Source organism: Pseudophryne corroboree, chromosome 6, assembly GCF_028390025.1.
Source record: "Pseudophryne corroboree isolate aPseCor3 chromosome 6, aPseCor3.hap2, whole genome shotgun sequence".
NCBI lineage: Eukaryota > Metazoa > Chordata > Amphibia > Anura > Myobatrachidae > Pseudophryne > Pseudophryne corroboree.
Genome location: NC_086449.1, coordinates 343,708,720 through 343,731,984, shown reverse-complemented (window position 1 = coordinate 343,731,984; position 23,265 = coordinate 343,708,720). Strand labels below are relative to the sequence as shown.

General features: G+C 43.7%; 1 protein-coding gene across 3 annotated transcripts in view; it reads left to right on the top strand.

Moving 5' to 3' along the window:
* VPS13C (vacuolar protein sorting 13 homolog C) overlaps nucleotides 1–23,265 on the top strand; it is a 950,377-nt gene that overhangs the window by 268,727 nt on the left and 658,385 nt on the right. For all 3 annotated transcript variants that reach the window (XM_063926503.1, XM_063926502.1, XM_063926504.1), the window contains 2 exons: nucleotides 18,606–18,663; nucleotides 21,685–21,812. In XM_063926503.1, coding sequence (XP_063782573.1) covers nucleotides 18,606–18,663; nucleotides 21,685–21,812 — 186 coding nt within the window. The remainder of the gene's footprint in view (nucleotides 1–18,605; nucleotides 18,664–21,684; nucleotides 21,813–23,265) is intronic.

The window sequence follows — 23,265 nt, the reverse complement described above, 5'->3', positions numbered from 1 at the left end:
TCATAAACTCTAGAAAAATCCCTGCAATTTTATGATCTCTTGATGCCGAAAAAGCTTTTGACAGATATCCTGGAGATTTAGGCCACATGCTTTGTGACATTTTGGTTTGTCTAGATATTTGAAGGGGTTCAAGCTCTGTAAACTTATCGCTGAGCTAGAATCATTGTCATTGGTGCTCCTTCTAAACCCGTTGACATTAGCAGTCTGTCCCTTGTCCCCAGATCTGTCCCTTGTCCCCAGTCATATTTGCCTTTGTAACTGATTCTCTTGCACCAACTAGCTTCTAGTGACATCCATGGTATTGAGTTGGGAGACCTTGCAAAAAAAAACCTAATTGTTTGCTGATGATATACTACTAACATGCCAACAGCATGGGATCTACCTCCCTAAGCTCTTCAAAATCATGGCCTCCTATGGCAATTTATCTGGCTGCAAAATACGTTGTTTTTTTTTTTTTTTAAATAAAATGTTTGTTTAAAGTTTTCAGACAAAATAAAATAAAACATACTAATTACATAGAGTAAATATCCCAGAGATTAAACACAGTCCTCATTACACGTATTGTCAACATTGCAGTTAGAGAGAAATAACCCTTTGTCCAGCCAGAGAATCATTATATAAATACACTGTAAAGCTGCTAACTGAACAGCTGACACTGTAAATATAAAAGCATACATGAGAATGGTCTACATACATTATCCCGCCGGGCAGGATGCCGACTGTGAATATCCCGACAGCGACATCCCGCCCTCCAGAATGCTGGCGGTGGGGCGAGCTCCAAGATTCTCCTTGCAGGCTTGGTGGCTCGCTGCGCTCATCATGGCATCTATTCCCACTCTATGCGTGTCTTGGTGTCTGGGATCCCGGATGCTGTCGCTGTTGGCTGTCGGTATTTCAGCATCTGTATCTGAATCGGGATCCCGACAGCCGGCATTTTAACTGCATCCCATGGAAAGTACGTGGTTTTGAATGGTACACACTGAAAAAAATTACATACTCTAGGACAATATAATAATTGTTTAAACCAAAACCAAAACCCTGGGAAAAGACATGGGAGCACGCATCTAAGAGAGAGGGAGGAGCATATACAATAAAATTGGAAACCTAGAGCCCTAATTGTCACAAAGATAAAACTCTAGTGTTGGCCAGGTTCATTGCACATTAAACGTTCATCTTATGAAATACAGAAGGTCGATAAGATTAAGGTGACAATAGCAATTTTCTGTGAAAGAACTGATAAAGCTGAATATTTATCGTATATAAAACCCTTTGTGAGGTCTAAGAACACTGTACGCTATTTACGTATGAAGTACCGTAAGGGTACGCTTGTTGCGTAACAATCGCTTAGCCGTGGTCGAGACGCTCAAGCGTCACGTTCGCTCACGGCCAAGAGATCACAGGCAGGCACGCTATTGGCTGCTGACTAACGTAATGGTTCACTATAGCGTAACGGACGCTGTATCGGGAGCGGGCTGCTCGAGCGATACAGACGCTCACGAGAATACGCTGTTGGTATCGGGCACACTTATAGGTGAGCGACTACCGTAATGCTACGCTATCAGCGTAGCGGACGCTCGAGACCACGAGGAGATCACGAGCGGCGCTGACGCTCACAATGTTGAACCTTTAAATCTAAACCATAAACAATGTAATATGCTGTAAAACCTTTGTGTAGAGATAGGGTGTAGATGCAACCTAGTGTAACCTTATTAACTTAAAAGCTGTTTGAGCGTCACCGACGCTCTGAGAATACTAGACACTATAAGAAATACACAGATACCTGGGCTTAGGGTCCAACGCCTAATATGTATATATTTTGAATGATAAACTTGCAAAAGAATTAATACAAATACAAATCATACACTACAATATAACACAGACTACCTAACCAGCTAACTACACAGGAAATATAATACAATTACTATTTAAAGGAAAATAAGAGAGAAAGAGGAGAAGGGAGAGAGAGAGAGAGAAATTGGCCCACAATAACAAGAAGATCAATATAGTTGCGGAGAAACACTTACGCACAAGGGGAAACGATCGCATGCGCCTCGATATCCAGCTCCCGATTATCAGCAATGAGAACCGTTGAAGAGAGTGAACTGGATATGGTCGGCCTGCCTATTTATGCCCCACACACAATGCAATTCAATGGTCCCTACAATCTCATTGTTCATTGGACACAGGAATTCGGCTTCGCATTATAACAAGAGGTCATAGGTTGATTCATACAGGTGGGCTGTGACTGCTTCCAACTGTTCAGGTGGGTGGGACACTGAGTTTCCCGCCGCATGACTAAATAAGAACAAATAATAGTAAATGGACATAAACTTCTTATTTCCATAACTATTCGCACGAGCGATTAATCCGCTCCAAACCAACACCGGAATATTGCTATTTAAATACTCTTCCGATGGGTACCAAACACCACTGTATGACCCCTGTTAGACCCTTCGTACAATACAAAGAGGGATCTCTCTGTTCAGGAACATGCTATGTTAACTAAACTTTCAGAATCTATCAAAGGGACCATGATCTACAAAATACATTATATAGTGGAAATATGTAACGATTGAGTCGCACGCTACGATCACATAAACTCTACCGTAAATACGCATACCGTGCGCCTGCGGGTGCCCGCGACTGTGAGTATGCGCACGTACGGGAGAGCGCACGCATGCGCAGCACGGACCTGTGTGAGGTGCAAATATGGTAGTGTGCATAGAGATATTTTTCTGACTTTGACAGAACTGTAGATTAAAATAATTGGAAGACTTGGGTTTGCATAATTACAGGCAATGTGTTAATAACAAACTGTCTTGGAAATCCTTGACAATCTCATGGCTACAATAACTATGATCATCGCAATTCAGAATAATCATCTTCCTAAAATCTTAATATCCTATTCATACTTTAGCTATCAAAGTCGCATTCTCAAAATTTGTTTCTTATTTGGATTCTTCCTTAAGAATCCAGACTCAGACTGATAAAGTCTCTCCCTAGCTATAAATTCTCAGCAAAGGTTTTGGACATTTGCTGAAGACGTCTTCTCTAACCAGTTGCCTCTGTTGGACAACTGTGATTTTCTGCTGCGCTTCTCCATTACATTCTGCTCTTTATGGGTCAAAACAGGACTACTATTTGTCACAGATCTCTTGGATTGAGGACCCTGGCTAAACTTTGATGCCTTAATGCATCTCCAAATTCTTTGTCTTTCTTCAGATCCAAATTTTTCTAATGTCCTTCACAGAACTACAATATCTTATTTTAAAGAAGCTCTGTTTCCTCCCTCTTGCACAAGGGCATGATATCCAGCTTGTATGGCATTTTGCTGGACACTACATTGGGATCACAGCGAGTACTAAATGGGAGAAAATCTTGGGCCTCCTTGGGAGGAGAATTAGTGGGAAACAAACCTAAATTAGAGACAAAATTGCCTCTAACTCTATTTGTAATTTGATCAAGAATTGATAACTACATTGTATACCAGTGACATCCGTACAGTTCAGTGAGCAATAATAATTATTATTATTATCCTTTATTTATATGGCGCCACAAGGGTTCCGCATCGCCCAATTACAGAGTACATAAACAAATAATCAAACGGGAAAACAGCAACTTACAGTTGACGACAATATAGGACAAGTACAGGGTAAATAAACATAGTTACATCAGCAGATGACACTGGAATAAGTATCAGGTGGCAGAAGACTGCTGGATTTGGTGCAGCTGAAGATTATTAAAGTAAGAAAAGGGTAAGCACATGAGGGAAGAGGGTCCTGCTCGTGAGAGCTTACATTCTAAAGGGGAGGGGTAGACAGACAGGGGTGAGACAGATGGGGTACATAGAGAGCGTGGAACAGAGGTTTAGGATGAGATTTGGCTGGGTTTGGTGAAGAAGTGGGTCTTGAGAGCCCGTTTGAAGTTTTGTAGAGAGGTGGAGAGTTTGAGGGGGAGAGGTAGGGAATTCCAGAGAAGTGGTGCAGCACGTGAAAAATCTTTTAGGTAGGAGTGGGAGGAAGTAATCCGTAGGCAGGAGAGTCGGAAAGCATTAGCAGAGCGAAGAGGACGGGTGGGAGTGTAAAGCGAGATAAGATCAGAGATGTAGATGGGAGAGGAGTGGGTGAGGGCTTTGTAAGCAAGTGTGAGAAGCTTGAAATGGATTCTGAAAGGGAAGGGGAGCCAGTGAAGGTCTAGTAAGAGAGTAGAGGTGGACGTAGTGCGTTTGGTGAGGAAAATGAGCCGGGCAGCAGCATTGAGGATAGATTGGAGTGGAGAGAGGTATTTGTCAGGAATGCCAGTCAGGAGGAGATTACAGTAGTCCAGTCTGGAGATGACCAGTGAGTGGATAAGAGTCTTAGTAGCATCCTGGGTCAGAAAGGGTCTGATCCTGGAAATATTTTTTAGATAAAAACGGCAGGTTTGTGAGAGGTGCTGAATGTGTGGTTTGAAGGAGAGAAGAAGTCAAGGATTACTCCAAGACAGCGCACTTGGGGGGTAGAGGAGATAGTAGTGCCATCAATAGATAATGAGATTGTAGGAGGTGAGGTTATGCGGGAGGGAGGGAAGATGATCAGCTCGGTCTTAGACATGTTAAGTTTAAGAAAGCGCTGGGACATCCAGGAAGAGATAGCAGAGAGACAGTTGGAGATACGAATGAGGAGAGCAGGGGAGAGGTCTGGAGAGGAAAGATAGATTTGAGTGTCATCAGCATAGAGATGATATTGGAAACCAAAAGAACTAATGAGCTTACCTAGTGAGGACGTATAGAGAGAGAAGAGAAGAGGACCAAGGACAGAACCTTGGGGTACCCCTACAGTTAGTGGAAGTGAGGGGGAGGTGGAGTCATGAGAGGAGACAGAGAATGAACGGTCAGAAAGGTAGGACGACAACCAAGAGAGGGCAGTGTCACGCAGACCAATGGAGTGAAGGATTTGCAGTAGGAGAGGATGGTCCACAGTGTCAAAAGCAGCAGAGAGATCAAGTAGAATAAGTAGAGAGTAGTGTCCCTTAGATTTAGCAGCATGGAGGTCATTGCATACTTTTGTAAGGGCAGTTTCAGTGGAGTATAATGACCACTAATAGAATCCGGAGTATTTTTGATTACGATATCATACCCTCATCCATAGTTAACCCTTCCTCAAAAACCATTAACTACTCCAGTATCTTAAAATCTCCAGTAAATATAATCTCTATATAATTGTTACCTTCATAATCCTGATTATTAATTATACCCAAAATTTAAATATACCACAAATTACCATTCTCAGTTTACTTAGAAAAAGCCTCTTTATCGTAATTAACTCCAATAGCGTAACTTTGGGGGTGATTCAGGTCGCATCTCAAAAGCAAAATCAGCAAAGGGACCCCCACACGCGACCTGCGCATGCACCCGCGTTTAATGCAGGTGTTCCGCAGTAATTGCGAATGCCTCTGCCTGATTGACAGGCAGAGGCGTTTGCGGGGTGGCAAAGCTCTGTTTTCTAGGCAGAAACGGAGTGTTGCTGGGGTGGATCTTAACAAAAATCTTGCAGAATTTGCAATCCTTACTGAATAACCCACTTAGCTATTGGTGATCATTTACACTTCTTGCAGCCACAGCAACATCCAGGAAGCAGCAGCTTGCTGGTGATTGCAGGCTAAGGGCCATCAGATGGTAGATTTGGGCTGCTGGAGGAGAGGATAACCATGTGCGCCCCCTACTCTCTGTACAGAGTGTTCATCCATCCTGCCCTGCTCTTACTAGCTTGCTGTACCCCTAATACGTCACTAGGGGCACATGCTCCTTCCATATGTAATACAAATTTACATTTTGTGACCCTCACTAGGACAAACTGTTTAAGTGTTGATTTTGCATTCTGTTCCTAATCCTGCACACATTTGTTAGGAGGAATGACATGATGAAGGATGTGGAGTAAGCTGTGTATACTATAGTATAGGAAATTAGGATATGTGTTTTGTATTCATTATGATTTCATTAGTATCTTCTTCTTGTTGCCAATTTTATTATCAGTGTTTTCTAAGAATCTGATGCCTAAAATGAAATGCTAATATTAACATCTGTGTATACTTTATAAGTAGAAATATGTGTTGTCTTCCTGGTGTTTCTGGGAAAGCTGGACTCCGTTCCCTTCATCGCCACTATTTATTTACACTGGAGCTTACGTCAAACGTTTGAAAACTTGTTTATCAAGTTTGTGGCTTTAATTTCCTTTTGGCACACTCATAGATATTAGTCTGTGTGGTATTGAATTTATCTTTAAATTAAAATGGAGATAAACGTTTGTTTTATCATCTACATAAAGGTTAACTTTGTCTATTAGTCCCCATATAAATGAAACACACTCTCGTTATGGGTTGCATTTTGTGAAATTCCGTTTTGCAGTTTGAGCGTAATGTTTTCAGAATGTGTCTGTTTTATGTATGGCAGTACAGGAAGTCTTATTCTCATGCACTTATCCTTCGGCATTTGTGAAGTAAAATAATATTAAAAAGTTCTTGGCTGCAGTTATCTGGCTTTCCGATTCGCTTTCACGTAGGTGGGTTCAGTTGGAGTCTGATCAGTTCATGTATTAACTATCTCTTCCCTCCTATGGATACCCTCCAAGTTGGTCCGTATTCCCAACTATAGCACTCACCCTGTCATAATGGGACAGGCTTACCAAGGCCTTCTCCCGTTTATGCCCCCGTCCCTTCCACCCTTCATCCTCTCTGGTATAATCTGGCCTTCCCTGAGGGTCAGGGAAAGCATGTTTCCAGACACCGGACTTGCAGGATAGCTATGGGATTCCCTCAGGGTTTTTCTTTCAATACTTGCAACTACGTAGTTTTCACTCCTCATCAATTCCTGTGGGCGTTTCTTTGACTAGGTCTACTCTTGAATTTTCTGCTCACCTGTAAAGGGTTCTTGCCTACAATATGCTGCCTTTTGCTTACCCATAACCTGCCATCTATGGCTGCCCACGAACTAACATGGGAACGTGACGTAGGTGAACAACTAGGACAAGAAACTTGGGAACAAATAAGGAACAACTTACTTTCTTCGGCCACCTCTATTAGACATAGAGAAAATACCCTAAATTGTATGTCCGCTGGTATATGGTCGCGGTGCGCTTGAAAATAAGCTCTTCTTCCACTTCAGATTTGTGCTGGAGAGGATGTGGACAGGAAGGCACCTTGCTACATATATTTTGGGCATGTCCTAGGTTAGCTCCATTCTGGATGGCTATCCGGGGGCTTATCCCTCAAATCGCAGGCGTTAGTGTACTGACGTCTTGGTCCTTTTCTCTGTTACCCCGGCATATCCCAAGAATTGGCAGACCGATCCAAAAGCTTGTTTGGCATTTTGAAAGTGGTGAAGTGCAAGATAGCTCTACATTGGAAGTCTCGAGCTCTTCCCTCTATAACTATTGAATTTTGGGATGCCAATCAAATGGAAATTCTATCCAGCATTGTAGACAATGAAGCGATTTACTTCTCGGCCACCTGGTACACCTGGCTGACACATCATAGTGCTCCTCCACTTTCGGTTTCTGACACATATATATATATATATATATATATATATATATATACATATATATATATATATATATATATATATATATATATTTATATTTATTTGCCAGTTAACATTTATATCTTTGGACTGTTTCTGTTACATATGATATAATTATTGGGTCTCTGTATGACTATGGTTTTTCTGTCTGAAGATATGTTTATTTCTCTCCAGGCTTGGCGTTACTCTATTGATAGTATTGTTATTTAAGTGAATTGATGTTTCTCCCTTTCCCGTCCCTCCCATTTGACATGGTTTATGAAAATCCTTTCAATAAACATTATCACGTAAAAAAACAAAACAAAAAGAAGTTCTTTGCCACTGTACAGCTTATTGCAGCCCTATACCTCATTTAATTAACTGTCTTCAAAGTACTGTGCTGCACACATTCCCGTACAGAATTTTAAGAAGCCTTTGCCTGTGTTTGCTAAGTATATGAGTAATGCAGCAGGTAAAAAGAGGTAGCGACTGGCATATTGAACAGTCCTAGAGGTATACATTATAAATATAATTAAACTTTTTATTAACTTTTAAATCTGTTGAAAAGACAATCACAGAAAGAGTCAAAGCAGTTTCCAGGACATACAAAGTGCAAATTAGCAGGAGACAAACGAGTAAAGGAAAGAAACACATACACATACAACTTTAACTGAAATTAAAAGTATAAAAAATCCATGTGAAAATGGAACTTCCTTTCACCCTGGAATGGGAATAGAAGAGTGTGGGGAGAGCAAGGTCAGAACATGGGACCCGAAATGTAACCTTGCGGGCTCACCACACTTCGGACTTGGTTGCTTGCTCCACTTCGTTCACCACCGGGTTACTGAAGGGAGTAGTTGTTGACGTGGATAGTAAAAGTGCAATTTCATCGGCCTTGCTCCTCCTCCTGACGTCAGAGGTCTTTTGTCCCACTTGGATCTAGCATTTATCTTAAAGGAAGGAGATGCGGGAAGGTACAGTAGCTCAACTTATTCAATGGAGGCATTTAGGAACTTATGGGGAGGGTTAAGTAGTAATCAATTAGAAAGGTAGAAGGTGAAACAGAACTGGTGAAATTTATCTTGTCATGGAGATAAGGTGTTTTTTTCCCCATGTATTTATTATTATTATTATTATTATTATTATTATTATTTATTACCAGTTATTTATATAGTGCACTCATATTCTGCAGCGCTTTACAGAGAATATTTGGCTATTCACATCAGTCCTTGCCCCAGAGCTTACAATCTATATCCCCTATCACATGTACATGCACACACATTCACGCAAGTGTTAATTTTTGTTGGGATCCAGTTAATCTACCAGTATTTTTTCTGATTGTGGGAGGAAACTGAAGTAACCGGAGGAAACCCATGCAAGTACGTTGAAAATATACAAACTCCGCACAGCTAGGGCCATGGTGGGAATCTAACCCATGACCTCAGTGCTGTGAGGCAGTAATGCTAACCATTACACCATCCGTACAGCCATGTACACAATGAACCAAATGAAAGACTTCATAGCAGAAGGGAAATCTGCTTTCTTCTAGTGCTTAGCTATCAAGCAATGGTCCGATTCCGGCGCTAATTAATACCCCTTTCACACAGAGCCCCTGACCCGGGATATTGCTGGGGTGTCTGGGCTTGGTGTGAAAGGGACTACCCGGGTTCAGTGCCCTGAGAATTCAATCTGGGTTACAACCAGGGATGAACCCAGGACTGACCCCAGGTAGTCTTCAGTGTGAAAGCGTTATCCTAAAAGTATGCAGAGAGCCAGATCACTGGTGCTTGGAAATTATGTCATCTCCAAGCGCCTGCAAAGGAACATTCCGGCAATAAGCCAGGTCCAGTATGCAGTTGGAACATGGTTTCAAGCAGTTGTGACAAGGCTTGAAACAGTGTTCAATAACCCAGGTTGGATCTGGGTTTATTGGTGTGAGAGGGGTATTAGCAGAGTGCTGGTCACTTCCTGGAAAATGGTAATAAGTGAAAAAAAACGACCATGGATCCTTTTGGGTAGGGCACAGAAGGAGGACACAACTTCTGTCACAAAGAAGGAAACTTTAGGGCAGTGTTCTGCAAATATGGTATGTAAAGGGATACACTTTAGCAAGCTTATCAGGAGCAAAGTACTATCAGTAGTACACCTTGTATGCTTTTTCTGTAATTAAAGTGAATATTGATCTGGAGGCTATTTTTTCCCCAATAGTCTCCCAGTAATCCTCCTCAGGTACGGGACCCAAGTTTTGGTACCACTCAAAGAGAAGGTTTCGCACAAATTCTCAAAATAGGGTATAGGAGAGTGGGTCGTCTCTGACAGGAGAGACCGTATAAAATGCCAATGTTGGAGATATAATAAAATAAATGTCAAGGTAAAGTCAGGTTGAAAAAAGCATAACTCTCAAAACGATAAGAGATTCATTAAAATATTCCCAACTAATGTCATTTCTGAAGCATGCTATGGTCGAGAACAAGGTGAAGAGGCCTCGAGGAATATCAAGGTTGTCCAGAAGGAGGACAATAAAGGTGAAGCGGGGTATAGAGAGATGGTGTTTTCAGGTCTCCCAGATTGTGCCTAAGAACTGCAGGGCTTGAGAGTTTGAAGAGATTTCTTACACCAGCGAAAGATCATAGAGAGTTATTGAGCTTCAATCTCAACCCATGAGAGTGAGGATGGTGTGACGAAAGAGGCTACACTTTGGCTAAGTTGAGCCCAGTAGTAGTTTTTTCTGGTCGAGGAGGCCACAGCCACCACAATTTTGTAGACTTTCAGAGGAGAACATGCCTGACCCTTGGAGGCCTGCCCTTCCAAACACATTTAGATAGACATTTTTGAATAGCTGAAAGCTCAAGGAGAGGGAGTCGGGCTGTGAGAGTCTGGAATTAATAGAGGGGTGTAGGGAGTGCATTCGTTTTAGTTGCAATGGTCTTGCCCAGTCACAAAATAATCAGAGAGTGTCAAGAGAACAATTTAGCCTAAATTTTGGCAAAGAGAACAGGATAATTCCCTCGGTAAAGGAAATAGTAAGAGTCAGTAATATAGCTAAGTTTTTAAGTTTCTGCTTTTGCAAATGCAATTGAAATTCTTCATATGGGGAGAGGTTTAAAAGAAGAGATTCTGAGTTTTCAATATTTTTGCAGAATTATCCATGCCTTTTGAAAGGTTAGGGAGAGAGGTCCTTGGTGGTTGCAAAGTGTCATCTGCCAATAGGAAAGCTCATTCTCAAGCACCCCTGTTTGAACACCTCTAATGTATGGGGAGGCTGGAATGGTGGCTGAAAGGGACTTGACGACTAGGGCAAAGATAAGGTAGCTCTATCATGTGCCATAGGTGATAGAGAGAGGTTCAAAATGAGAAACATTGACCATCACCTTAGCCGAAGGCTGATAATACAAGCATTTGACCGATGTGAGAAAAGGACTTGTAAAGTCAAAATGTTTTAAGGCTGTTATCAATTGGATTCTGTCAAAATCCTTCTCTGTCAAGTGACAAGACAAGGAGTTCTAGCAGTAAATACAAAGATCAGGTCAATGGTCCTTCTCGTGTTGTCTCTAGCTTGCCTTCCTGATGTGAAACCCATCTGGTCATAATGGACTAAGGAAGTGATGACAGAGTTCAGTTTACTCACAAGGATCTTTCATGTATAACTTGATGTTATTGTTCCGTACTGTCAACTTGTTACTTACATGTAGTTTTCAGTGGGATCATCATGCTGTTGCTGATTTACCAAAATATATGAAAGGCCCAACTAATCGTTTGTCCATTTTATGATGTGACCTGCTATTTATCTGAAATGTACTCTTTATTGTGCTTTATATTTTGCCAGGAATAACTTCCTTCTATAGCAAGAATATCTGTCTAGGAGAAAAATACAAATTGTGAAATGAGGATTTAGGGGCATGTTCAATTAACCTCTGTGTTTACACAGCGAGTAAAGCTTTGGGTTTAACGCTTAGAGCAGTTCAGTTTTTCCACACTGTAAACCTGCAGGTAAAGTGTGATAACCCACAGAATTCGCATGAAGTGCTGAAATCTGTGGGTTTCCCTGCACATTAAGAGGGTGAATTTACTGCAGATGTTTCCTCGCAACTGAGGCTGCAAGGAAAAAGCTGCGTTAAGTGCACCCTCTTGGCCTAAACGCTAGAGGATGCAGGACCTAATTGAATATAGTACTGTGCAAAAGTTTGTGAGATAAATGCTGCAGAGTAAGAATGTTTTTTGGAAATAGAAGTGTTAATAGTTTATTTCTCTGACGTCCTAAGTGGATGCTGGGGACTCCGTCAGGACCATGGGGAATAGCGGCTCCGCAGGAGACAGGGCACAAAAGTAAAAGCTTTAGGATCAGGTGGTGTGCACTGGCTCCTCCCCCTATGACCCTCCTCCAAGCCTCAGTTAGATCTTTGTGCCCGGCCGAGAAGGGTGCAATCTAGGTGGCTCTCCTAAAGAGCTGCTTAGAGTAAAAGTTTTGTTAGGTTTTTTATTTTCAGTGAGTCCTGCTGGCAACAGGCTCACTGCATCGAGGGACTTAGGGGAGAAGGAGTGAACTCACCTGCGTGCAGGATGGATTGGCTTCTTAGGCTACTGGACACTAGCTCCAGAGGGACGATCACAGGTACAGCCTGGATGGGTCACCGGAGCCGCGCCGCCGATCCCCCTTGCAGATGCTGAAGAGAGAAGAGGTCCAGAAATCGGCGGCTGAAGACTTCCCAGTCTTCTTAAGGTAGCGCACAGCACTGCAGCTGTGCGCCATTGCTCTCAGCACACTTCACACCAACGGTCACTGAGGGTGCAGGGCGCTTGGGGGGGCGCCCTGGGCAGCAATGAAAGTACCTATTCTGGCTAAAAATACATCACATATAGCCCCTGGGGCTATATGGATGTATTTAACCCCTGCCAGGTTGTCAGAAAAACGGGAGAAGAAGCCCGCAGAAAAGGGGGCGGGGCCTATTCTCCTCAGCACACAACGCCATTTTCCCTCACAGAACTGCTGGTGGGAAGGCTCCCAGGCTCTCCCCTGCACTGCACTACAGAAACAGGGTTAAAACAGAGAGGGGGGGCATTTTTGTGGCGATATTATTACATATTAAGATGCTATAAGGGAAAACACTTATTATAAGGTTGTCCCTGTATAATTATAGCGTTTTGGTGTGTGCTGGCAAACTCTCCCTCTGTCTCCCCAAAGGGCTAGTGGGGTCCTGTCCTCTATCAGAGCATTCCCTGTGTGTGTGCTGTGTGTTGGTACGTGTGTGTCGACATGTATGAGGACGATGTTGGTGAGGAGACGGAGCAATTGCCTGTAATGGTGATGTCACTCTCTAGGGAGTCGACACCGGAATGGATGGCTTATTTAGGGAATTACGTGATAATGTCAACAAGCTGCAAGGTCGGTTGACGACATGAGACGGCCGGCAAACCAATTAGTACCTGTCCAGGCGTCTCAAACACCGTCAGGGGCTTTAAAACGCCCATTACCTCAGTCGGTCGACACAGACACAGACACGGACACTGACTCCAGTGTCGACGGTGAAGAAACAAACGTATTTTCCATTAGGGCCACACGTTACATGTTAAGGGCAATGAAGGAGGTGTTACATATTTCTGATACTACAAGTACCACAAAAAAGGGTATTATGTGGGGTGTGAAAAAACTGCCTGTAGTTTTTCCTGAATCAGATAAATTAATTGAAGTGTGTGATGATGCGTGGGTTTCCCCCGATAGAAAATTAAAGGCGCTCACACGCTTATCAAAACAAGTGGCGTTACCGTCTCCAGATACGGCCGCCCTCAAGGAGCCAGCTAATAGGAGGCTGGAAAATATCCTAAAAAGTATATACACACATACTGGTGTTATACTGCGACCAGCGATCGCCTCAGCCTGGATGTGCAGCGCTGGGGTGGCTTGGTCGGATTCCCTGACTGAAAATATTGATACCCTTGACAGGGACAGTATTCTATTGACTATAGAGCATTTCTATATATACGAGATGCACAGAGGGATATTTGCACTCTGGCATCATGAGTAAGTGCGATGTCCATGTCTGCCAGAAGATGTTTATGGACACGACAGTGGTCAGGTGATGCAGATTCCAAACGGCACATGGAAGTATTGCCGTATAAAGGGGAGGAGTTATTTGGGGTCGGTCCATCGGACCTGGTGGCCACGGCAACAGCTGGAAAATCCACCTTTTTACCCCAAGTCACATCTCAGCAGAAAAAGACACCGTCTTTTCAGCCTCAGTCCTTTCGTCCCCATAAGGGCAAGCGGGCAAAAGGCCAGTCATATCTGCCCAAGGGTAGAGGAACGGAAGAAGACTGCAGCAGGCAGCCCCTTCCCAGGAACAGAAGCCCTCCACCGCTTCTGCCAAGTCCTCAGCATGACGCTGGGGCCGTACAAGCGGACTCGGGTGCGGTGGGGGGGGTCGTCTCAAGAGTTTCAGCGCGCAGTGGGCTCACTCGCAAGTGGACCCATGGATCCTACAAGTAGTATCCCAGGGGTACAGATTGGAAATTCGAGACGTCTCCCCCTCGCAGGTTCCTGAAATCTGCTTTACCAACGTCTCCCTCCGACAGGGAGGCATTATTGGAAACAATTCACAAGCTGTATTCCCAGCAGGTGATAATCAAAGTACCCCTCCTACAACAAGGAAAAGGGTATTATTCCACACTATTTGTGGTACTGAAGCCAGACGGCTCGGTGAGATCTATTCTAAATCTGAAATCTTTGAACACTTACATACAAAGGTTCAAATCAAGATGGAGTCACTCAGAGCAGTGATAGCGAACCAGGAAGAAGGGGACTATATGGTGTCCCTGGACATCAAGGATGCTTACCTCCATGTCCCAAATTGCCCTTCTCACCAAGGGTACCTCAGGTTCGTAGTACAGAACTGTCACTATCAGTTTCAGACGCTGCCGTTTGGATTGTCCACGGCACCCCGGGTCTTTACCAAGGTAATGGCCGAAATTATGATTCTTCTTCAAAGAAAAGGCGTCTTAATTATCCCTTACTTGGACGATCTCCTGATAAGGGCAAGGTCCAGAGAACAGTTGGAGGTCGGAGTAGCACTATCTCAAGTAGTTCTACGACAGCACGGGTGGATTCTAAATATTCCAAAATCGCAGCTGATTCCGACGACACGTCTGCTGTTACTAGGGATGATTCTGGACACAGTCCAGAAAAAGGTGTTTCTCCCGGAGGAGAAAGCCTGGGAGTTATCCGAGCTAGTTAGGAACCTCCTAGAACCAGGCCAAGTGTCAGTGCATCAATGCACAAGAGTCCTGGGAAAAATGGTGGCTTCTTACGAAGCGATTCCATTCGGCAGATTTCACGAAAGAATTTTTCAGTGGGATCTGCTGGACGAATGGTCCGGATCGCATCTTCAGATGCATCAGCGGATAATCCTGTCTCCAAGGACAAGGGTGTCTCTTCTGTGGTGGCTGCAGAGTGCTCATCTACTAGAGGGCAGCAGATTCGGCATTCAGGACTGGGTCCTGGTGACCACGGATGCCAGCCTGAGAGGCTGGGGAGCAGTCACACAGGGAAGAAATTTCCAAGGAGTGTGGTCAAGTCTGGAGACTTCTCTCCACATAAATATACTGGAGCTAAGGGCAATTTACAATGCTCTGAGCCTAGGAAGACCTCTGCTTCAAAGTCAACCGGTGCTGATCCAGTCGGACAACATCACGGCAGTCGCCCACGTAAACAGACAGGGCGGCACAAGAAGCAGGAGGGCAATGGCAGCAAGGATTCTTCGCTGGGCGAAAAATCATGTGATAACACTGTTAGCGGTGTTCATTCCGGGAGTGGACAACTGGGAAGCAGACTTCCTCAGCAGGCACGACCTCCACCCGGGAGAGTGGAGACTTCATCTGGAAGTCTTCCACATGATTGTGAACCGTTGGGAAAGACCAAAGGTGGACATGATGGCGTCCCGTCTGAACAAAAAAATGGACAGGTATTGCGCCAGGTCAAGAGACCCTCAGGCAATAGCTGGGACGCTCTGGTAACACCGTGGGTGTACCAGTCGGTGTATGTGTTCCCTCCTCTGCCTCTCATACCCAAGGTACTGAGAATTATAAGAAGGAGAGGAGTAAGAACTATACTCGTGGCTCCGGATTGGCCAAGAAGGACTTGGTACCCGGAACTTCAAGAGATACTAAGAAGGGACTTGCTTCAGCAAGGATCATGTCTGTTCCAAGACTTACCGCGGCTGCGTTTGACGGCATGGCGGTTGAACGCCGGATCCTAAGGGAAAAAGGCATTCCGGAAGAGGTCATCCCTACCCTGGTCAGAGCCAGGAAGGAGGTGACCACACAACATTATCACCGCATTTGGCGAAAATATGTTGCATGGTGTGAGGCCAGGAAAACCCCCACTGAGGAATTTCAACTCGGTCGATTCCTACATTTCCTGCAAACAGGAGTGTCTATGTGCCTCAAATTGGAGTCCATTAAGGTTCAAATTTCGGCCCTGTCGAATTTCTTCCAGAAAGAATTGGCTTCAGTTCCTGAAGTCCAGAAGTTTGTCAAGGGAGTACTGCATATACAACCCCCTTTTGTGCCTCCAGTGGCACTGTGGGATCTCAACGTAGTTCTGGGATTCCTCAAATCACATTGGTTTAAACCGCTCAAATCTGTGGATTTGAAATATCTCAAATGGAAAGTGACCATGCTGTTGGCCCTGGCCTCGGCCAGGCGAGTGTCAGAATTGGCGGCTTTGTCTCACAAAAGCCCATATCTGATTGTCCATTCGGACAGGGCAGAGCTGCGGACTCGTCCCCAGTTTCTCCCTAAGGTGGTGTCAGCGTTTCACCTGAACCAGCTTATTGTGGTACCTGCGGATACTAGGGACTTGGAGGACTCCAAGTTGCTAGATGTTGTCAGGGCCCTGAAAAAATAGGTTTCCAGGACGGCTGGAGTCAGGAAAACTGACTTGCTGTTATCCTGTATGCACCCAACAAACTGGGTGCTCTTGCTTCTAAGCAGACGATTGCTAGTTGGATGTGTAGTACAATTCAGCTTGCACATTCTGTGGCAGGCCTGCCACAGCCAAAATATGTAAATGCCCATTCCTCAAGGAAGGTGGGCTCATCTTGGGCGGCTGCCCGAGGGGTCTCGGCTTTACAGCTTTGCCGAGCTGCTACTTGGTCAGGGGCACACCCTGGCTGAGGAGGACCTGGAGTTCTCTCACTCGGTGCTGCAGAGTCATCCGCACTCTCCCGCCCGTTTGGGAGCTTTGGTATAATCCCCATGGTCCTGACGGAGTCCCCAGCATCCACTTAGGACGTCAGAGAAAATAAGAATTTACTTACCGATAATTCTATTTCTCGTAGTCCGTAGTGGATGCTGGGCGCCCATCCCAAGTGCGGATTGTCTGCAATACTTGTACATAGTTATTGTTACAAAAATCGGGTTATTGTTGTTGTGAGCCATCTTTTCAGAGGCTCCGCTGTTATCATGCTGTTAACTGGGTTCAGATCACAGGTTGTACAGTGTGATTGGTGTGGCTGGTATGAGTCTTACCCGGGATTCAAAATCCTTCCTTATTGTGTACGCTCGTCCGGGCACAGTATCCTAACTGAGGCTTGGAGGAGGGTCATAGGGGGAGGAGCCAGTGCACACCACCTGATCCTAAAGCTTTTACTTTTGTGCCCTGTCTCCTGCGGAGCCGCTAATCCCCATGGTCCTGACGGAGTCCCCAGCATCCACTATGGACTACGAGAAATAGAATTATCGGTAAGTAAATTCTTATTTTCTCTGACGTCCTAAGTGGATGCTGGGGACTCCGTCAGGACCATGGGGATTAGCGGCTCCGCAGGAGACAGGGCACAAAAGTAAAAGCTTTAGGATCAGGTGGTGTGCACTGGCTCCTCCCCCTATGACCCTCCTCCAAGCCTCAGTTAGATCTTTGTGTCCGGCCGAGAAGGGTGCAATCTAGGTGGCTCTCCTAAAGAGCTGCTTAGAGTAAAAGTTTTGTTAGGTTTTTTATTTTCAGTGAGTCCTGCTGGCAACAGGCTCACTGCATCGAGGGACTTAGGGGAGAAGGAGTGAACTCACCTGCGTGCAGGATGGATTGGCTTCTTAGGCTACTGGACACTAGCTCCAGAGGGACGATCACAGGTACAGCCTGGATGGGTCACCGGAGCCGCGCCGCCGACCCCCTTGCAGATGCTGAAGAGAGAAGAGGTCCAGAAATCGGCGGCTGAAGACTTCCCAGTCTTCTTAAGGTAGCGCACAGCACTGCAGCTGTGCGCCATTGCTCTCAGCACACTTCACACCAACGGTCACTGAGGGTGCAGGGCGCTTGGGGGGGCGCCCTGGGCAGCAATGAAAGTACCTATGCTGGCTAAAAATACATCACATATAGCCCCTGGGGCTATATGGATGTATTTAACCCCTGTCAGGTTGTCAGAAAAACAGGAGAAGAAGCCCGCCGAAAAGGGGGCGGGGCCTATTCTCCTCAGCACACAGCGCCATTTTCCCTCACAGAACTGCTGGTGGGAAGGCTCCCAGGCTCTAAGAATAAGAATGTTTTTTGGAAATAAAAGTGTTAATAGTTTATTTTTTAATTAACAAAATGCAAAGTGAATCAACAGATTAGAGATCTAAATCGAATCAATATTTGGTGTGTCCACCCTTTGCCTTCAAAACAGCATCAATTCTTCTAGGTACACTTGCACAGTTTTTGAAGGCACTCCGCAGGGAGGTTGTTCCATATAGCTAGGAGATCTAACCAAACATCTTGCTCAGGCTTGCTCAGATTCTTTCTGTCATAAAACTAATGAATTGAAGCTGAAAACATCGGGTATCCGTCTTTCATCACCAATCGATTACACGCAGCCATAGAAAATGTGCCCACTCTAAGGACACTTAATTTAGAGATGGGGCAGTATACAGTATAGGGGAGAAGCTAGAGTACAAACAAGTTAGAAGTTTAGTGTTAGTAGCTACTTTAGAACCCTCTTCTCCAAAGTTTCCAGTGTCCCCAGATGGGTTGAAAGAATAATCATATTTCCAGGATATTTTAAACACTTTAAGAATTCTTGAGTAATGATTTGTTTGTTTGCAGGCTGATTTGAAAACAGGAGTTTTGTCAAGTAGCAGACAAAGCATAGACTTCCAGCATGGTAAGTAATGTTTCTCTAACTGTATACTTATTTTTAGTTTGTTCTTTTCAGAAGCCTTCCTTTGTTCTCCTGCTGTATGTTGATCTTTATTTTTCTTTGAAATGTGTTCTAGTTCTATCTGACAACTAGTAGTCCAACATCTTATTTGTCTAATAAAACTAATACATTCAATGGGAAATTAAACCTGCCAGGGAGGAAGTACAGTCAGGACATTTTAATCCATGGTAACACGTGTAGTTGGTAGTTTATTTGCACATTCCTGACTGCCTCCTGATTTGTGTTTTGGTCAGATATTTGTGTTTGCGTCACCTTATGTGAATGGTCCATGAAGGTGATTGGTGGAAGCAAGCTTAAACAACTCCTCTGCAAACTGAGATTTTATTAATGGCAGTGTGTTGTATACAGTACCTGCATACCCTCCAACATGACCCGCCCCACTAGGTACAAAATGCTCCATTTCTGGACTTCCCTCTTAATTTATTATTGCCATCACCTGTGAAGAAACAGCTTTCTTATCATTTAACTAGTTCAACACAGGTGATGGAAATCATAAATTAAGAGGGAAGTCCAGAAACAGAGCATTTTGTACCTAGTGGGGCGGGTCATGTTGGACGGTCTGTACCTGCTTATCATATACTTATTAACACTTACATATACAGTATAGTGCTAACATATCCTGCTGTACTGTACAATTGGGGATAAGATCGTATCCAATCCTCACAAGTTCTTAAAAGTTCTGTGGTATGAATCCCCTTTGCTGAAGCAGAAAACCAGATTGCGCTGCATTTTGCTGGTTTTCCCAACAGCAAAACAGTCAGTAGCTGCCAGCATAGCTCTTTGGAGCTGTAGCTATCAGTCATGGATTGAATTCAGCCCTCCAGCGCCGACACCTGGCCAACCTGCAATAACCTCTCAACTGCTATTTTTAAATTGCTGATTTTGAATGCTATTTTCATACACAATTAGTGCAGCTGCAAGCTAAAAAACAAAACAAAATAAAAATGTGCACACCCTCTGGAAGCTCTGGTGATGGCTGATGATGTTGGTGTTCCTCAGTGCCTAGACACAGATGTGCTTTGTTTTTGTTCTGTTGTTTTTCACTTTGACATATGAGGTGGAGAATGATGGGAGGGGGGAGATGAAGGAAAAATAAATCCACCAGTATGCACCGTGAACTAACATGCTGTGTTACAGGGAAACCTACTGACCTATTGAGTTCAGAATCAGAGGCAAATGCAGGATTTAGTCAGGGGGGTCTCCATGTGTGCATGTACATATTAATGTAGTTCATACATACATACATACACACATACGTACAGACATACACAAGCATGCAAATAAACACACATACTTACATAAATACATACCTAAAATTACATACAAACACGCAAACTTCATATACAGTATACATACTGTATACTGTATGTTATACATACTAGGTACCAGGGCAGTCACTGCTAGGACGGAGGGAGCTGCTATGGCTGAGCATATGCAGCCGGCAGCTCCCCCCGGACATTCTCTATGCAGAGAGCTACTGTACGTAGCTCTCTGCTGCAGGAGCAGTGCTGCGGTTGCGATGTCTCCATCTCAAAAATGAAAAGTTTGGCTCATCAGGAAGGGTGGCTCCAGGTATTCAGAAACCCCCCCTGCGTGAGCCACTAAGAATCCATGCCTTCCATGTAATAATAATGGTAGTGCATTTTGTGATGGTAATAAATTAGCATGAAGGTTTGCTGTAGGCCAGATCAAGTCAAATAAATTCTGGTAGTGACTGTTGCAGACCTAAACATCTAAAATGGAGCAGGCCCAAACAAATTCCTAATAAAGATGACATTGCACCACCCTGACAGGTCATCTCTTGTTCAGTACAACATATTCAAAACCTGCAACAAAATGCCTAAGAGAGGCTTCATAGCTCATGATTTTATCATGCTGTGCCCAGCATGCTGGTTGCGGGCCTCTGCCTGGGTTTCCTAGCATGGGAGCTGGTATACACTGGAGACCGGACTAAAACTGGTTAATACACTTGCATACATCCCAACAGGACCCTTTCCAGTAGAGACAAAATGTCCGTTCCTGGACTTCCCTCTTTATTTATGATTGCCGTCTCCTGTGATGAACGAGTTAATTGATAAGAGAGTTGTTTTAACACACGTGATGGCAATGATCAATTTAGAGAAGTCCAGGAACAAAACATTTTGTCCCTCTTATGATGGGGTATGTTGGGATGTATGCACTTGGACTGGACTGGAATTTGCAATGCAGCTAGATGATACTGCACTGCACTGGAGCGGATCTGGCAATGCAGCTTGATGGTAACTGCACTAGTAATCACTAGACAGAGACATAGTTTATCTTACTGGAGCCTAGGAATCAGAACACTATTGGGACTGCATGCCACACTGTGCTGGCTGGATATAACTCTGCTTGGAGAGGTATAAACGGTCACAGTATACAGGTGGATAGAGATTGTGGAGCTGGGTGCTTGTGCTATGACTGGATATGTAGGAAATGTATATGCTGAATCATATACTTGCTACCTAGAGATTCAGGGGTTAACAGCATTTTGGGGAAGTAATGGGAGTTTGATAGAAAAATGCTGGGATGTTCGGACAATTTTATGGAATCAGCCACTGCAAATGCGTTCGCAGCTGGAGAGGCCCTGGTGTCTTAGGAGAGTCACACTCTGGCTGAGACAGCATAGGGTTGCCTAGTGGTCCAATGGTATGACCGATGCGTTCCTGATGTTCCTGCTTATCTATATGAGACGCTGACAGTGGGCGTCTCTCTGTGCACAAGACAGCGCCTGAGTCATTAGCATATTTTCACAAATGCCCTATCAGCTAAATTGCAGCTGCTCATGCATCTACGTACACTTAGGATTCAGACCCACAGTATTCTTCTTTTATTGCTCAGAAGTAAAATTCTAATATAATGTTATTTTTTATGGTGTTAATTGATTTTGATTACATGAAATTAGAATTGTGACCACAACCAACCTCCTTCTTTCTATTTTACAAGTCTTCAAGCCAGTATCTGCTTCAGCAAAGCTTTACATCAATCCAAATGCAGAGCTAGAGTTGAACACACCAAAGTTAGATTGGGACATGGAAGTTCAGCATATCGCAATAGAACTGACCAAATCCCAGGTAAGTGAGGTTCATTTGGACTCCGTTACAGAGAATGTGTATGCTGGACGGACATTGTGATGCAAGATGTGATTGTCAAGTGTTTATTAGCGTGATTTAGGTCAAAAGTGCAATTCTGTTTTTTGCTGAGAGTATGAAATAAATTCTTGGAATAATTTTTTTATAGAAAAAAAGTTGAAATACCGGATCAGATATCTTAGATAAATATGACATCCCCCAACTTTTAGATCTGTGCATTTTGTAATATTTATTTTTATTGATGATTTACAGTATTAGCTGTGGAATGAGAAGTGTGACTTTGTGTTAGAGTATCTTCCCCTTTTTAGTAAGCAGAGGTGCATCTTCCGACTTCTCTGGGCTTTGGCAGCCATTGTAATGAGGAATGTTAAATCTCATGGAATAGCAAAAATGCCACCGTAGTGGTTCTGTTATGATGGTAGTGGGTCCATAACGCCTCTTCCATTAGTAGCCAGCCTTTCACAAACAATTTCCCACAGTGGGTCTGGATTAAAAGATCGAGTACTTCGACACCAGATGGACGACAGGGTCAATAGGTCAACAGTTAAATTGTCGACATGGACTTATGTCGACATGTTCAATTGGTCAATATGGAAAAGGTTGACTTGTGTTCTTGGATATTTTAACCCTAGCCCTTACCCAGCTCCCCCCCCCCCTCCTCCAGTAGCCTAATGCTTAAAATCCCCTGCTTTGATTATATGTCTTTACAGATTAATTCAATCTCTGTTGTCTATAGTGAAGAAAATAACAGTTTTGTGACGTCCCATTGGTGTTAATAACTATTCATTTCAATAGGGTTTTTAAATGTAGCACACCTATCCACTGAAAAAAATATACTGTGTCATGTGCTCTAAGGGGGAATTGCAGGTGTTAAGTTAACACAGGTGAGAAAGGGTGTTAGCCTTGGGCTTTATAATGCCTGGGACTATTTTTACTCAACGTACTAATCAACTCCCTTTACATTAAGTGATAATGGCTGAAAAGTTAATGGACCTATGCGTTAATAGGTACACGGGACCCATTAATACACTAGTTATTGGGGTTTACCTCGGCTAATTGAATTCCCCCCATAATGTGCTAAAATGGATTAAAGAATGTCCACAGAAAAGTGATGTTATGAAAACACAAAAGATGGAAAATAATAAACAGATTCAAATGTGTTTTATATGTGTCTACAGCTTTGCACTTACATTTAAAAAGCAAATCATCCACAGTATTGAACGCCTGTGGATAAGAGCCATTTAAACGCTCATTGTACTTTATTTGTAGTGAAAAAATCAAGAAGGGAATAGAAAGACACTATGCTGGGGCACTCTTATTGAGAAAATGAGACAGTAAAATTTAACCTTTATTATGGATCATTTAAAATATAGTGTAACAGACAAGATAAGGTATTCCAAACACAAATATAAATACCAAGGTAATTTCAAATTAA